The following is an 18332-nucleotide window of genomic DNA, read 5'->3' as shown; positions in this document are numbered from 1 at the left end:
TACCCCGGCCTAATACCGATGGTATGAAGAATTGTACAGGCAGTAGTCGTGAAGTAGTTTTTTGAATCAATTATAAAACGCAATGCCATACGATACGATCTTGTGAAAATTCCGACCGAGATCTGATGTTTTCAGTGTCGCTTGACCGCCCACCCTATCTTGATACAGGACCTCGGCGATAGATGCTTTGCAACGGGCAAATGTTTTAGTTAACATCAGGCGATTTGGCATATGATGGCGATTACATTGGAAAGCAGTTCGAAAGATGCTGGACGACGCTGAGAATGCAAAGGCTGTTATTAGCGTCATCTTCATGGACATGCTAGCGGGCAAAGTAATTCTGAAGAGAACTCATAACGCTGGGTTACGCCGCGGTCTGAAAGATCGACCGACTCACTAAGTCAACTGTATACGACGACTGGCGTGCGATGACCAATCTTTTTCTATGCTTACACTGCTCACTAGCTTCTTGTCGTTCCTTTATGATTCATTTGAAGCGGTACCGTTGCCGTCCTGGAAAGAGCCTCTTGATTGTTCCAGAAGATGAACAGACAGGTAAATGATAAGCCAAAGCAAAAAAACTCGCACGATAAATAATTTTCACATTGAATTGTAACACTTGAAACTGCCGCTGCTGCTACTAACGCCGCTAAGTGTAACGCTTCTGAGAGCTGTCACCGTCGCTATCGCGGCTCACGCGGTGCCTCCGTTGTGGTTTGCTGAACGCTTTGTATTTGTTGTTTCAAACTTTCAGTTTCGTTTCGTCCTCTGTCTTCCACTATGGTGGCTCGTCTATCTGCACTTTCTGTTTCTGCCTGTCTTCTTTATCAGCCATCGCCTCTATTCATGTCACAGTAGTTTTCCCATTCTAGCTGCCGCATTACCATCGTTAACGGATTCATCATCTAAAAAAGATGAATTCTCGATACGATTAGATTAACTTTACGAGGAAACTTCATAGCAGCTAGCTTCTATGACATGCATGTTTTACTTAGAAAAGCCCCGTCGGCAACGCATGTAGTTTAGTATGCTACCGTTTTTGTTAAGTGACACCGCTACCGCTACTACTATATGGAGCGAATCTGACTAACAGATGCGAAAACCACACCAACATAGCCGAATCGAAGACACAATTGTAGATAGTAAAGCTAAGAAAAAGGACAGAGGTGGCTGGGGAGGAGGGGGTAGCGGGGTCGCTAGGTGATTTTGACGACAGCCACGTTTGTGGTACTGAACGAACGTCGGATACAAAAAGGAGGAGGAATAGATACGATGGTTGGGCAATTTACAAACTCTATCTGAACCATCGTCTTTTCAACAGCAAGGATTCCGCCACTTTCTCATATATCTTATATCAGAGAGCGGCGATGTGGTTGTCTTTGTTGTTGCCGTCGACGCTGACGTCGTTGTCAGTGCTGGCTTCACATCAACTCCCACTATGGTTACATCGCACAGTGTAAAAATCGCACAAGCTATATTAAGATTCTGCCCGCCCGTCTGATAGACAGAAGCGAAAGGGGCGTCTCGCAGTACACAATATTATCGTAAGGAATGTATATGTCGAGTAACTTGGTGACTTGTCCTGTTTCGTTGGAGATAACGTTCGAAGGTCGTATAACGCTGTCCGCCTTCCTTTGAGCTCCATGCGTCATTTGGGGCATCGTGGCGTGATCAGAGACCGATATATCTAATTACACTAATTAATAGACTGATTTTGCTCTGAGTGGCATTTGGCAGCGTAATTATGATTATATCTGCTCCTATACGGTATGGCCATATATACCAGTTTGCGATTTAGGTGCATCAGGACTTCAGTTTGATAGGGAAAACGTCGTAGTCGACATAGACAAGCGAGTGTGGTGTAATAGAGTACCTGTCTTTGCGGCTCATTAAGCGCACGTTTATTCTGGATTTTTACGTCCTTCATGTTTTCCATGAAAGCGTCTGGCGAGGCGCCATAAATTAATTAGCGGATCGGCTTTGAATTCTAATCCGGGAACGCTTAAAGTCCCGATGGCGCTTTACAATCGAGACAAAAAATTCCTTCTTAAACCCCTAGCTACTGTAACATCATTACTCATACGGCTGGTTACATATATATCTAATTAGCGTACAATGCCCTAGGCGACCTTTTGAAAGACCATTTGGATATCAATTGTTTTTTTATTTACATAAATCGCGTAGACTACTACGATATACGATCTCGACAGATGTTGAGCGTGTTCTGAACAAGACGCGGAAAAAAATAGTAGAGAAATACGAGCAGGTAAAATTAACCGCACCAAAGTCTCAAGTCTGCCTTCACACCAGTAAAATTGTGATACGTTTTATTATTAAATTATATATGATGATATATAATATTAAATATTATTAAATTATATATGATGCCGTGATGGTGATGTTTGCGAAAAGTAATCTTTTTCTCATGCGGTGGAGTCTATTCGTTTTATACGACAACGCGTAGGCGAAGTGCACCTAGATCGGTCGGCTTTGTTTAATGCAAAATCAATTTGTTACCATCTAGCGCATTACGCTCATTGTTGTCACCCGCTAATTCTACGACAGTTTCAAGAGATACATAAGGAAACATTACGTATTTCTTCTCACGATATTTAGACCTCGTCTAGGAATCCTAAAGAACAGACGTATGTGCCTCTTTTTCATACATTCTTGGAGAGCGAAAGTAATTACTTGAAATCACTATACGACCAGCTATCATCGAACTAAATGTTCCATATATTCACTATCTATTAGTATCCTATGCTTTTAGTAAAGCCAGCGAGGTTAATTGGAGCTTGATATCCTTAGCTGGCCTTCGGTATCAAGAATGACGCGGTAGGCAAGTGAATCCGAACTCAAGAATAAATTGAACAAGGTTCTGTTAGTCAACGTCACCGGATTAGGATATCCGAACTCTCACCAGCCGTGTGTAGCAACGACTACTTTAGCTGAATGAAGAAAGAAGTGGTGTTTTGTTGGACGTTCGTCGTCAACCCCTCTTTGAACAGTGTTCCTGTGACGCGTTTATAGTACAAACAATTGGATCGAAGAGAAACCGTTCCGATGCGACTGACCGCCATTCTGTTCAGTGTCACTTACCTCAGCCGTTTTTGTTGAAGCCGGCGACCATCGTCACCGGTTGAGTCTTTGATCTAACGTTAACTCGTTAAGATCCTATCCTGACCTAGCGACTTAAATAGCTGTAATTGTTAACAGTGTTAAGCGATCCCAGAAGCAGGGACTAGTTTGGCCAGGCAAGGATCATTCGGTCAGAGACAATTAACATCATGAGCCGGGCGTCTTTGGTTGTGTGTAATACAAGTGATCCCAAATTATTGCATCAATTAAACTCTTATGGCTGTAAATCTATGGCACATGTGATGTGTGTTTTGTGATGTATATAATGTGCTGTTTAAATCCTAGTAAGTTTTAGCAGATTGGCTTTTTTAACGGGCCTACGTTCATCCATAACTCCTTGTATCAAAGGCTGTTTTTTCAAACAGCACCTTGTTTTTAGAATATGGGCGAAACTAAAGATTTCCATGAAGTAAACCAGAAGACACTCAACGGGGGTTCGATTAAAGCCATTTTGTTTACAGAATTTAAGGGCCGTTCTTTAAGACTCTTGCACTTTTAACATCTTTGGGAGATTCGGCTTGCTATCGGCCGAAAGCAAGTCCGCTGAAGTTTTTGTATATAGCAATACTTTAATGAGATTACACCTGTCGATATCAAAGTTACTTGTCATACAAGAAAGAATTATTTCGAAAATTATTAGCAAGTGGTTTCGGCTCCAAATTGGAGCTGTGAATGGCGATTATGCTAAATAGTTACGACCATCAATTTTAGAAAGAAAAATCGTTAAAAGGTTTCCTTTTTTTTAGTTACAGTCTTATAGATGGGCTAGAAGAAAAGCTCCGAACTTATACGCCGCATTTTGTATATGTATAAAATACATCTTTAAGCTAGCTAAACAACTGACATTGTTCAATATACACTGCACAGCGTTAAACGATAGGATACGTTTAAAGATGGCTGACATATAATTTATGAGTTAAGGCGTCCAACAAGATTCGCCAAGCAAATAAAACCTCCCCCTAACGCATGACTTCCTCCATGTTAAGGAAAAGGCCATGCCGTGTAACGCTCGTTCTTTTCAGTAAATATTGCCTCTGATAAGATCATCGGTGTCAGTTCGTACGCCTGGATGATCAGATATGGAGGTAACAAGTGCAAAACAAGGAAATGGATAACGAATAATCTCAGATAGGAGATAAGGGAAAAGAAAGAAAAATTCGAATGGTTTATGATAGGGGGAACAGTCTATATGCATGAACATCTGCTCTCTGTTGTTGCTGCTGCTGCTTTCGTGAGCCTTTCATGATCTCGGAATAGCAGGCCTAATTGAGCTCACATTTGTTAATAAGATATATGAGTTGATTAATATTCCAAATGTTTCCTTTTTTCATAATTCTTTTATCCAGAAGCCATTTTCATCAGATTTTTCTGCCAACCACCATCGCATCACCTTCCCGAGGGCAGGATATGAATCTAAGCAGGGATACAATGCTGGCTTATGAATGTTAGATTTCTCACGAGATCATGCCAATAGGCTATGCTTTTTTGAACAGTAGAATAAAAAAAGCTATATTCTATGAATCAGCCAACAGCGAAGGTAAACAGACGTCGTCAAACTTTAGCAATGTCAACTTGCTGTTGGAACAGTGATCTTGGGAACGTTTTTACCATTGTCAGGACATTGCAAGCGAGTCAAAAGTACGCCCATATTCCTTTTTGAAATAACTGAACTTCAATTTGAACAGGGTCGTTCTATTAAGTTATTCATCTAGTTGCATCATTTTACAATAATGCTTAGAGACAACACTGGAACTACATAGAAAAATTCTCTTTGTTAGCTGGTCTTGAACCAGAGATATTGCTCAAGCCAGATTGCCATTACGTACAGCGTACAGAAGATTAACGGTTTACCACCTAATCAGGGCTTCTCATTCCACCAATTCAGGGCGCTCATAAATCAATTGATATCATTTAACTACCTTTTTATCTTCGCTTGCCCCTTGATCTGGCATGCCATTTTCCTTGTTCTCCTTAAATGTTTCTGCAAATCTTCGATAAAATTATCAAATCGTCCTATTAGGACCCTCTGAGCACAATGATATAATCATAATAACAGCAGCGGCCATAACCCATCAATGGCAAATAAGTTAATCTACTAACTAATTTATATTAGCTCATATTTTTCAAATAGTACACGTACCCAGCCACAAGCTGCGTTCGTACAGAACTTAGTAATCCTATTCTAATCTAGTAACGCTTAATAATATGAATATACACGTGGTATCAAATACTGCAAAGATGTTAAAGCTATAAATGTTGTGTCTATGTACATCCCAGCTATAATATGCTTATTAAAAGAGATTCTATGAAAGCCGAAAGCGGAACTGTGGGGCACGCGTACAGTTACAGGTTTCGATCCTGCTGGGGCTAAGAAAAGTATATGTCGGACTTTCATCGAATCCCCCTCAGGCTCTTACACTTACGTTGCTAAATGCTGATTATGGACAGTGTGGTTCCGCTTTGAACGGAAGAAACGTCGCCATTTGAATTTGATTTGTGTCAGAGATACGACGCTCGAAAGTGGCATATGTGTCCACTGGTTCTATCCCGTTGGCCGCCCGTTCCTTGTAAATAAAACAGATGAAAGTATGGCAACAGTCTTATAGAACGAATACTTTTATTTTCTATAATCTTTCTGTATATTAAATATCGACAGAATTTTCTGCAGGGTGCGTTCATCGCGTTGGCAGCAACGTAGTTTTTAGCAGGAAACAAACGACGAAAGGAACAATAACGACGGGAAGCGCATAGGGAGCCTTACGTTTGAAAGGACGACGGCTAGTCGTCACCTGATACTGTATGATCCCACCTGGGTGTAAAACAAAGGCTACTAATATAGATAACTTCTAGAACTATATATCAGAGTCATCCCCATAAAACGAGTGAAAAAATTATACATGATCTTTACGTGACCATAACGTATACATGCACCCGAAATAAGGCTGCCCAAACGTTAACCGCTTATGAAGCACAGACATTTTTTTTTCATGAATTTACAGAGTTTCCCAAGCGTAACAGACGGCTGCATTTAGGTAACTTGTTGTTAGAAATGTTTCTATAAAAATCTTACTTTCCAACATAAAGTGGGATATTATGTACAGTTTGACACCGAACCAATTCGAGTGTTATCGACCTTGACCCAAGCGTATTGTTGTTTTGCCACCAGAACCTAGATGGTAAAGTATTTCTGTGTTCTGCGAAACCCCATCAAATGATACAACAATAACTAGACAAAATTGATAGCACCATAATGATGCAAAATGTTGATATGATGCCCACTGGATCAGACCTTGACTGTCTCATCGTTAGACCAATCTTGAGAGATAATTTTATTGAGGCGCAAATGTTAAATCTCCAATTTCTGCTCCATAGACTAACCCGTCCGATCCGCAACAAACTGCCTGCCTGCCTGCCTGATATATATCAAGCGCGTAAAAATCATTTACAAAATTGCTGATATGATTACCGCAATATAACAGTTCAGAAACGTGCTACTGACATATATTCTGAATTTGACGTCCGGTAGAACCGTTTGGCATTGTACCAAATGGTTAGCCTCCAGCACGGGGACAACTATGTCTAAGCCCAGTTTTGAGCTTAGACCACCTTACGTGTCCTCAAATCTTGTAGGCCCTACAACCGCACCATCACGGGGACACGTGCTCAGGACTAGGTCAGGTTTGTCTAGAGTACACTGGCAATAAAATATGATTCATAATTTCATATCTCGTATAACGTTACTAACTTCTCTATGTTCAATAGATTCACAGCTCCGGTATTCCATCGAGTCATTCCTGTTTAGTTGTTTAACATTAAGACAATTTCTAATACATTCTTAACTTCTAATTTAACTTACAGACGTTAGACTGACAGAATTAATATCGAGAACTTTGACAAAAATAGATTTTTCTTTTCCCGGAAAGAAGCCGGCTCACAAAATATTCACTCGCCAAAACACTCGTTATCTGAACGACCTATACAAAGTTGCTTATATATAGAATTGCCAAGCTATTTGAGCATCTGGCGATCCGCATGCATTTTCTATTTTAGTGGAAAGGCGTACAGTATGAACGAAAACTTCGTACACGTCTCACGTTGCCGTTACCCCTGAGATGGCGGGACAAATCAATAGCAAATTACAGGTGTGAATGGGTCATTCTGTAAATGTTACCGTAATGGGCAAGAACGGCGCTCATTTTGAATGCTCAACATAAAAAGTATTCGGCGTTTACCGATTACCTGGTGTTTACGGTGTGAAAAAATAAATTCACCGATTATCGTAACCTCTCTTTATAAGCTGAATGTGTGCTTATTAACATTGGCAGATCTTGTGGTATCTATATTAGTCTCAGCGATTTCAAGCGCAAAATCAATGATCTCACTTCCGGGGAATATGTGCAGAAAGTACTTGAAAAGCCTACCGATGATCCTTAGATGAGTGCTGAATCTACTCACTGAAGAATCATCCGTAATGCATGCCACTAAGTTACAAAAAATAGCTTGGTCAATTAGTCACGAACTGCCAATTAACAGCATCTTTATGCGGATCGTATTAGAGCTAAAAGTAACAAGTGGTATAAAAATATCCTAATGAAAAAGAGAAGAACTACAATTACAACGACAACATTAAACGAAATAAGCCTGCAGCAGGATTCGAACCTACACCAACACACCTGTCAGCTAGCTTAGCGGATGCTATACGTAACGAATCGCCGACATCAACAATAGTAATCGTGTATCGTTTCTGCGTTATATCCAAACTGTGTGTATCCAAAATTCATAGGCTGATTAGATCTGCGACATCCTTCCGAGTCTGACCACTAACTGGTCTTTTTTTTAAAGTATCATGACATTTGGTGCCCAATCGTCCGCATTTGAACTTTCCTGTATTCAGCAAAACCCGCTATTGCCCATTGTTTTCCTGGCGAATATCAACGACTTAAAAAACAACGACAGGATTATACGCACATGGACAACTAATCTTCTCGAGTTATTGATTACTGTTAGATTAATTGTTCCATCCAATACACGCAAGAAAAATGTGTAGACTCTCGAAATTACCGAGGCGTCAGTCATAATGTATTAAAAAATTAGGTGTAAAGTAAATTAGTAAAAATCTAATACGTGTGCGCCGAAAGAACACCTGCCAATGATCACTGTCGCCAATAAATGAGAGATCGTACGCAAAAGCTAGGAGCATTTCGGGCATACGATTTGCTCTGTTTTTGTCCATTTCTACGGCCAAAGAGAGAATCGGCTTGTTGGGTCTCTCGATATTGGGTGCATAGCAGTTGCAAATAAGCATATTGGTCGGTAAGAACGAGTAAAACTACAAGAGGTCCAATAATTATGTTATTTTTTAGATTTGTTTCAAAGTGATTGAACACATTCTTATGCCTCTCTCATTAGTTATATTCGTTTGCAACATTTTCTTTATTGAAAACTGATTAAGATAACACAAACCCTTAAAGCACGTACACTACAAACTCAAATACAAACAATGAAATTTTCGTTTTAACTGGGATTGCTGTTAATTTCCTCATTGCCGTCGTAGCCGTTTCGACAGGAGCTGTGCATGGATATTTGACATTACACCACCCTGTGCTGTGGTTACCCCTGTCAGCAACTGGCTCAACTGATCATCGTTGCGTACTAGCAATTGCAAGACCTTTTTTGTTGACTCGCAAGCTTCGCACCCTCAGCCATAAGGTGTTGCGGCGAGGTACACGGGTGCACCGGCTCCGATTCGACCGGCATAGCAGCCTTTATGCATGGGTGGGCCAATGCGGCCAACAGGAAAAGGAAGTCCTTCTTGGGATGACTTGGTTCCCTTTTTCATCCTTCCATTGGCATTCTTAGCGCGCCCCGTGACATCTGTGACTAGTGCCAACCTGACTCATTATGGATAGCCACCTAAATAGACCGAAGAAAAGATCAATCTACGTGGCGTAAAGTGGTGACATTTGCATTTATCACAGTGCCTATATCCGTTTGGTACATGTAGCTAATGTTAATTGTTCCGACGCCGACCTATAATTACTACTAAATCGTTAGAAAAACAAATGTCTATATGGAACATTGCCTATTGGATCCATTTCATTGATCAGGACACCTCTGTCTCCCGAAAAACAGTACCTCACGAAACAGGCTCCTTATTTGAACGTCGGAGGACCGAATTCTCAGTTTATCCCTTGCTCGTAACGCTCGGCGACGCTGGTTCGAGAATAGTGTTCTTCGTTGCAATCGATGAGACAACATAAATAGCTTGTAAATGTAGCGTCATGATTTCATACCTGGAAATAATAGAGTCTCAGCTTTCCATCAACGTATCAGTTTGATATGTAGAAATGTCTGACCAAGCGAAATGGTAGCATGCGGTTCTTGTTCTGCTTTATTGAAGAAAGCGAAATTTCCGGAAAGAGTACTGAAGAATAAATTGAATTATAGCGGTTATGTAGATAAATTAAAATGTCCGGATGTTGCACCAAATAAAATGTAAAACTAACGAGCCCTGTCCTTCGGGTTAGCCATATCAACGTCCTACCTACCTACTGTGCATTCTACTGACAAAAATAAGGCTTAACAGGGACTTCGTTGTTTGCTAGCGTTGGCTTTATTTCGTTACGTTGAGTCATGGACGTAAAAAGTTGATGTAACAATCTGATACAATGTGAATAGGTAACATTGTCTCTTTTCTAATTTGATATAATAAACTTTGAGAGAAGTGAGAAGAATTATATGATTAACTTTTACTCAAATTATGCATTCCAGAAAAGGAATGGCAACGATTATGACCTTTGACTAAAATTGACTTCAGCGCACAATAATAACTTTCCATACTTGCGCCATCCTATATAAAAGAATGACCGTCTTTATTTAGACAGGTTGTATGGCATATGTTGTTGGGGAGAATTGAAGTAACGACCCCCCTGGTCTCCTTCGACCATAGTGCTCGAACTAACCAACTAAACAAAAATGTCTCTTTATCATTGCCATCCAGTGCTATATTTAGCTATGGTAACGCGACGATGTATACGATTAGAAAGACTTTGCTACCGAATGGAGCATGTCCATTTCGACCATGTGGTACTTTAAAAAGCCTGCTATAAACGCGCGCATCACTATAAAATAAACACACAATGAGTAGAAGGTAGCAAATGGAGGGGCAAGGGGAGAATTCTCCAAAGACTCAGAACGATTCCTTCTATCGAATTATGCCCAGTTCTAGTTCAGATTCTCATTTTTCAGCTAGGAAAACCCTACTGTCTTGGTGTAAAATGTGTGTCAAAACCAGGACTTATCCTGCGGCTATAGAACTCTTCAAATGGAGATACGCGTGATACTGAACTCTTGTATGCGAATTCACGAACCGAATCCCGCGTGGAGCCATGGCACTTCTATTAAAAAAGCAAATCTTTTCGAAGAATTTTGTATAGGGGTTAGTTACATGTGGAGGCAGTGTACCCTGTCTAGTGATAACGCAGTAGCGTGGTTATTTCAAAACACGTTGGTGAATTGGTGTACCTATGGTGTTTTGGCTCATGCCTTCTACGTCTTCTAAAGGACGTCGGCCAGAAGCTCCTTTTGAACATGCCCCTTGCCTCCGACGATAACCAGCAGATATTAGGGAGGGCATAAAATGGTGACAAATAAGCTTGCGACTATGAAAATTGATAATTATACTGGCCCATGCGGTGGACTAGTTAAATGTCTGCGTGAAAGGACCTTACGTGAACCCGTGGACCTGTTGAACGGAGCAAAAAACTAACCGACTAAAAGTTAAGCTGGCAGTCCATCAAATGCACCTCATATCACATTGCTGTATTATTCTAATGTGTTAATTATTCATGATTAGATGACACCAGTGATTCGTATACTATTACCACTATCCACGGGTAATTGTGCTCTTCTGAAAGCTTATCAAAGCTAGTTTATAGAGAATGGAACGAACGGCCCGGTGTACGAGCGACGAAAACAACCACATATGATAGCTCTGCTGGCAATAGCTAGCTATGTAATATCTGTTTTTTGATCCATTATAAAGTATTTATTAACACCGTGCACGGAGGTTGATCATAAGGCACGTTGCGGGTAGCTTGTGTATTATGCTCGCCAAGTCCATCTCGTTCATTACCGCACGAGTATTCGCGGCAACGAGAAACAAAAGGTAAGACCGAGAAAAAAAGTTCTTTCCTTCTTAAGAGAGCTGCAGTCTCAGTGATATCAGCGTGCGTTGGATGGTGAATTCGTGGTTTATGGATGGATGGATGGAGGGAACTGTAACGAGCTTAGTTCCCATTTGCACTCATCTATTGCTGGTAGCCTATGCGGCTGTATTGAGTTTGTCTGTGTAACTATGCCTCTCTGGCGAATGAAGAGTGCCGACGACGACATGGTCGCTGCCAGCCATGCCGGTGAAATGCTGATTGCCGGTTCAGGTATCTTATCTACAACGGGGGCTGCAGCGGCCAGTGTGGAGAAGAGCCTCGGAAGCAACTACCGAGCGGGAAGAGTGCGCCATCAGGGACAATTCGCAGCTCCCTGAAAAGGCGGCGCGGAGAGTGCGAAAGTTCTCTCGAGTGATGGAGTCCAGCACAACACACCAACACAAAAACTGCCACTGCCGGGCCGACTGTCGACAACGGGCTAACTGTCTCGCTGTTTCCGCACTCCACTGGCTAGCTAAATGGCTGGCCAGCCAGTGCTCCGCTACCAGTCAGCAGAATCGTCGTGCAGCTTCTATAAAACACCATTGTTTTGGTAGCACCTAACGTCTCCTCTCGCATATGATCAGTGCGTTTGTTGCTAAGAAGCATTTCAGTTGCGCATCTCGGTGAATGTCTTGTTCCTAATATACATCGACATTCACAGACACTTGTCGCCTTTGAACCCCAGATGACCGAGCAACGAACGGCAAGCCACCATTGCCTGCATCGGCTTTCGCGAAACACTGTTTAGCAATGCTCACGCTCCTCGACGCGCACCTACCCTCTTCATCGTGTCTCTACGTAGTAACACGCAGTCGGAGCAAGACGCCTAAGTCGATGCAACGGAGGAGATAGTACCGGTATAGATTAGAGTGATCTTACTACAACGCTTGTAACAACAACAGCTTGAGATCTCTATAGTGGAACGACGCCGTAAAAGCGTCTTTGAGGGTAGTCGCGCGTGCAGCTTCTTCTCAGCGTTAAGTGCAGAGGAACAGGGAGAGAGGCAGCGCCGTGCCTCGTGCTAGATAAGTGAACGCGAAAGTAAGCAGCTCAGCTGTCTTTTGCAAACAACTAACAATGTCGCCCTTAGCGAACCTTGGGCGTCGGGGTTAGTCGCATCTCCAATATGGCCTATGAACTATCTATCTTTCTTTCTTGTTCGTTTTATTTCGACTGGCAACAAGATGGAGTGTCGCAGCAGTATGCCTCATTAGGAAGCCAGCCAGCTAGCTAGCAAGCTTGTGAGGCTGTCAGTGAGAACGACGGAATGGCGTGCTCATCCAAACCGCTTTATAATGTCATAGCTCTCGGTGGTTCTCGTATCGTTTCGTGTGATGGTGTAGTGACAGCCATCACATCTGCCCTGATGAAGTTGACGCGTCCGATTAACTGACCTTACATATTCCTTACACACTAAACAAAATAGGATGGTATACCGTATCTGTCCGCGCAGTTGGCCTGTTCCTCCGCGTGTTCGAGGCGCTAACGGCCTGGCCTGGTAGGGGTGATGACCACAACCACCGTAATTCGTGGACATCAGATGGCCCACCATGGGTTACGACTCGTGCTCCTGGCCACGCTTATAGTTCACTGCATCGGCTACTCGCTATTATTATTATTGTTGGATCCCCTATACACGGTATGCGTCGACGAGCTTTTCCTGTCAGAAAACGAGCAGTGCGCTCTACAAATGGTAACGATGGCCGGGTGAATGGAGCGGAGTCGCGGCGGTGGCGATGGCCATACTTGAAGTCAAAGATCCACTGCTGCCCTGTGCACAGAAAGAAAATGAAGGAGAGCATCGATCAGTGAATGCAAACTGAAAACAGTCTAAAAGTAGAAACCGTGAGTTATCGACTTTTCTGCTGCCCAGTATCGGTCTTCTCCGACATCGGCGTCGAAATGGCCTATCGTTCAGCATAGGGCGCAACCTCATAACCGATGCGGCTTTTCATTTAGAGAATGCCTGATAGTGTTGGGTAAGTCTGCGATTTACTTTCGTACACCTCATGTTTGAGCAGTTAATTTGGCATAGTTCTGTTTTGTTTCGACAAATCTCAGAGAATGACATGAAAAGTCGCTTGTATCGAAATTCTGTGCTGTATATACAAAAGTTTCCAAACGCTAAACCACTGACAAAGTGGGTGGCAGAGCAGAATTTTGTCGTGTTTTTGTTTCCTGGATCACCATGAAATAGCGTACTCTTTCACAATGTCCCTTTAAATTAGGTAAAAGTGAGATGTCTCATATAGAAGATAGCTGTCCTGTATATGACCTGTATATTTGCATATATAACCGATAAAAAAAGGGTGCGTTTGATGAAAAATAAATCTACCCAATGTTGCATTCATATTATGTCAGATTTGTTAAGTAGAACCTATTTATACATAACAATATTTGATGCCATAACATTGGTCTCAATTGACATTACTTAACCTTAAATTGATATTACTATATTTTAGAAACTCTACATATTATCAGTATGTTCGTAAGTGAATAGGTCAATAGTCTGAGGCAACATTGATCAGGGCTAGCCAAAATGTCTTCAAAGGCCAACAGCTTAGGGAAACAGATCCATCTTTGTCTGGATGCCGACGCCAATTATGTTGTAGTATGCGAGCTTTCTAGGGAGAAGGTCTTTCTTCTAAGAATGTTTTACTTGACTGTGAAAACAATTTAATTGAAATGTTTTTGACAGCCAGACACATGCAATATTCCACCATTGTTAATTTATGAATCGTTCGGGCTGAAAACCCCAATGCCGCAGAGGCGGAATACCGGGCGATATGGTCGACGATAAAGAGGGTGTGTTTGGTACTATTTGAGCGTAAGAACAGGGGGGAAACGTCCAACTTGAACGCATAGATCTTTTTGTTTCGTTCGCCTTTATCTAAAAAAGTGGCAGGACATAATCGTAATGGTAAACTATATTTTGAATCTTAGAAACAAAATGTCCTAAATCAAGTGTCTGAAACTTGTACAGCTAAACTAAGAAGAAGTATATATTATCAGCATATTTGAACACAATTCAAATGAATATAAACATCTTCATCTGGTACAACGGTCATCACATTTAGTTCCTCTATGGTTGTCTGTTTTCTTTGTAAACTGTTACAAGACCTTAAAGTTTTCCCATTTGAATAGTTTGTCGGATATATACAACATTATTGAATCCCCGTAATAGCTTAGTGAGTAGCGTATTTACCTGCTAATCTTATGTCTGAACGTCTAGCTTCGCCGAGGATAGGTGCAGGGCCAGCCGTTTGATGGAAGGCCTAATGGGTACCTAACGGGGTGAAAACTCATAATGCGTATTATGATGATGAATATAAAACCCTGGAATGAACTCGAGAGCGCACTACAGACGGCCTGAAAGTTGTCGAACACAATGCACTGATGTGCAATCAAGGGCTAGAATCAGTTTCAATAGAAAAGTGGCATTTCAGTCAACTACTGCGCTTGTAGATAGAAAAGAATCAATGATTCTGCTTTCCTTACGAATCCCTAGACAAAGGGGATTGGCCTGGGTCGATGAGCCCTTTCGTGACTGCTTCAAGCATGGCCACCCTTCAAGTACCCTTAGAAAAAATGCACAAATATTTTTTTCATAGAATTCGTGTTCCGTTTGTCACTAAATTACGCTATAGCTTTTGACAGCCGTAATGCTATGGTTCCGTTTAGAAAAAAAAAAACAAAAAAAAACATCTATATAGCCCACAAGAATTAGTCTTAAAGATTTCTAATATTTTGTTCTCTTTTCGATCTGCTTGCTTCAGTCGACGGGTACGTTTATGCTTGAACACAATGGTCAACTTCGATTCAAGGAAAAAGCCCGACATGCCAAAAACGACTTAAGTATCGAGCTAGCACTGTCCTATGTTGTCCTACATCGTTCTCTTTTTTGACATTCAGGCCGCTTCGTGGAAAATCTAACGCTATCTTTTCTGGAAAAAAAAACAGCAGGAAATTTGATTATACGATACTTGAACAGGATACTTCTAATCATTAGTTTTGTGATGGCTCCTTAAGATGTTGACGGTTATCTTAGATTATAATTCATTTTTCATGAATTCGAAGTGATTAACAGAGTGAGAGCGAGGCTAAACAGGAGACGCTAAAAGTCGAGCTTCCCCTTTTAAGAGCAGATAGATCTTCATAAAAAGAACAAAATTAATTCAGGTTTGGAAACTTTGGAAATTACAAATCCACAAGTCATTTACCTTTCGTTGTTTATTTGTTTTACACTAGCAGGTCCCTTAGTATGACAAACAGCGGCGTGAGCGAAAATTATGACAAATGTGGAGTGATTAATGTCGTTTCTGCCAACAATCACAGTCTCATTAAACATCGACACGGTCCTTTTGAGCCGTGTTGCCTATCCCCCCCTCCCCCCCCTCTCTCCCCCTCTCTCTCTGTCTCTTCTTTCTTTTAGATGATTTTACTTAATCATTTCGATAACAATAATACATGCCGTTAATACCAACATTATTATACTACCATTATAATAACGACATAATTGTAGTAATATAATATTGCCCAGTCATGCCACCAAGAGCGGTGAACGATTACCGGCATCTAGCGTATTTCTGTAGACGCAGTAGTGTATCTCTAATCTGGCACTGTGTGACACCAAGGCGTTTCGCACGTCGTTCTATGGCCTCCATCAGTTGGCAGCACCAAGATTTCTTTTTCCGTCTGAGGGTGACAAGTTCAGTTTACCATTGGCCAGAGGATTGGATAGATGATGTTGGTCGCTACGTCGTATTTTGATCTCTAAAGGGGCCATGGGGGCAGCGCCAGCAATGGCTGTGTCTGTTGCTGGTATCGCTATGGCACGACGTTTTTATACTGTTGTCGCTGTGCCTCGATGTGCGCGTGAGCGTCTATGAGTTTACGAATGTGGCTAACTTCGTGCGGTTGGTCACACTCTGTTTCGTTCTTTGTGGGCGACAACTAGTTTCGCGCTAGTCGGTCGCGCGACTAGATCATAGGGAGACGGAGGCGGCAGCGACGGCGGCGGCAGCAGTAGGAGTCTGCCGTCAAGACCGTACGACTATCCACTAACCAACCGTCAAACGAGCCAAGGAGCAAGCCATCAAGAGCGATCTCCGTGCTCCGCATGGAATTTCTTGGTTGTCGCATGCTCTTGTTTTTTGTGGCGTGCATTTTTACGTATTTTTGTGGCCGCGTGAGCTGGGCGCTGCCTGGTTTTTATTTCTGCTCTTAAACCAAGGCTCTGATACTATAGTCTAATCTGATACCTTAGCTACGACGAATACAATATCAGAATATGATGGTCACGAGCACGGCCACTACGCCCAAGACCGCGGAAAGACCTACGACCTTTTTACCGGTAACCGTGACGACGCACGATAGTTAGACTTGGAGACGGCGTGTCACACATCGCATTGCATTAACGCTCGCCTCTTTTCGAATTTATAAAAAATAACAAAAAAAAACTTGCTAATTTATGGATACTTCATTAGATCGGCAGTGCAGTAAAATTAAACTTGCACAGAATGAAATTCAGCTGCGAAAAAGCCGCGTGAATCGCCGTGCTTTTCTAAAGAAAAAGATGTTTCCGAATCTGATGTGTGGACCGGTTTTTAGGGTTAGTCAATAAAAATAAGGTTTTTCAAACAGAGCATTGATAATTGCATGACAGTTCGTTCATACGCGTACTCATACGACAATATTCGTTGTCTCGAAGCGTCTGCGGTTGCGTCCTTTACCCAGCCGAGTAATCTACTCAGGTCGCAGGAGTTATATTTTTGCTGGCTTTGTCCACGATCGCCGCCTTCGACCTTTCGCCTGGTTTGCTGGCATACACACAGCAGCCACACGCACTAAGTGATACATCACCGTCCGCTGTTTGTCCGAGATGACTCTATATAACAGCAGTGATCATCTAATCTAAGCTGAGGCTCATCCTCTGCTAGAGCCAACTCCATAACACGATCAGCAGCGTAAAGTGCCGAGTGAAAGAGGACACCCGTCCGAGGCCATCATCCAGTAGTCTCTGTTTGCATGTTGGAGTAGTTCTCACCTTCCGCGCAGAGTCCAAGTGGACCCAACACGATCTTGCCTCTGGGTCTGGGCGTCGACGCTGCCATCATTTCAAGTGTCGCACACAACTTTATGGGTGATTTTGCACTGTTAGCCTCTTTCGAAACGTACTGCTGCCGGCGAGAGCGATTGCTTCTCGTTTGTTACTGTCAGGTTCCGTCGACTCATTGGCATACTCACTTGAAGACAGCAGCGGGGTTGATAGCAAATAAGATTCACTAAACGGATGAAACCATATAAGAATACTGTTGATAACAGTAATGATGATATGTGACTCATTGTGTCGGAGTAGAAGTTCAACGACGATCTCGAAGGGCACAGCTGCGTTTTGTCATTAAATGGATCTAATGTTTATAGCGATGGGGTTCTAGTATAGGGTATGAAGGCCGACAGGGTAGTGTTGATAAAGCCTTAGCGAAATTTCTCGCTGAACTCATTTACTTTGTCTATCGAGTAATTTAGAAATGTTGTTTGTCATTTAGGCTTCAAAATGTTTTGTACTGATATTAGCAGGTGCTAGTCAATAGATATGCGCTTAATCTTCACGTAATCTTTATTTGATCAGAGCTAGCGAAGGATGTTCACTGTTCGACAACGTTGAAACCAAAAATAGTGCATACATCATATCCGTATGCAGTGAATCCTTCGACTTGCGACGTGTGTCGTCCGTCATGTAAGCTTGAAAGGGAAGAAAATGACCGATAGTTGGAAAGTCTGGCAAAGTCGTTATGATACCACAATACTTGTTTTATATGAGATATTGTGGAAACTCACTCAAAAGCTTCCGTTTTCAATTCAGGTAAACGCTCGAGACAAATCTGAGCGTTGTCAGCTTTCGATGTTCCAAGATCAGACATGATACAGCAACTACGCATTACCTGTTTCCAAAACTGGGATTTTTTTTCTCGTCACCCATAA

General features: G+C 42.0%; 1 protein-coding gene and 1 long non-coding RNA gene across 5 annotated transcripts in view; one reads left to right on the top strand and one right to left on the bottom strand.

Moving 5' to 3' along the window:
• Window positions 1-18332, top strand: part of LOC147758714 (uncharacterized) — a 37247-nt gene that overhangs the window by 9878 nt on the left and 9037 nt on the right. For 2 of the 3 annotated variants that reach the window (XR_015320161.1, XM_086978923.1), the window contains exon 1: window positions 13187-13327. The exons of the other annotated variant lie outside the window; for it this stretch is intronic. Coding sequence is in view for 1 of the 2 variants with exons in the window: in XM_086978923.1 (XP_086835049.1) it covers window positions 13311-13327 (17 nt within the window). In the remaining variant the exon portion in view is untranslated. Of the gene's footprint in view, window positions 1-13186; window positions 13328-18332 lie in introns of those variants that run through there. 3 annotated transcript variants of the gene reach the window in all.
• LOC111244167 (uncharacterized) lies at window positions 5736-15682 on the bottom strand. 2 transcript variants are annotated; one of them, XR_015320365.1, is made up of 5 exons: window positions 15569-15682; window positions 14554-14741; window positions 11022-13119; window positions 9274-9431; window positions 5736-9051 (listed from the first exon to the last, which is right to left on the bottom strand). It is a non-coding gene; the product is annotated as an uncharacterized LOC111244167 (long non-coding RNA). The 2 variants fall into 2 exon arrangements; XR_015320370.1 differs by having other exon boundaries at window positions 14554-14634.

This window comes from Varroa destructor, unplaced genomic scaffold (assembly GCF_002443255.2).
Source record: "Varroa destructor unplaced genomic scaffold, Vdes_3.0 BEIS01000001.1, whole genome shotgun sequence".
In the NCBI taxonomy this organism is placed as follows: Eukaryota; Metazoa; Arthropoda; class Arachnida; order Mesostigmata; family Varroidae; genus Varroa; species Varroa destructor.
Note: the sequence above shows the minus strand (reverse complement) of the source record. Positions and strands in the feature narration are given on the sequence as shown.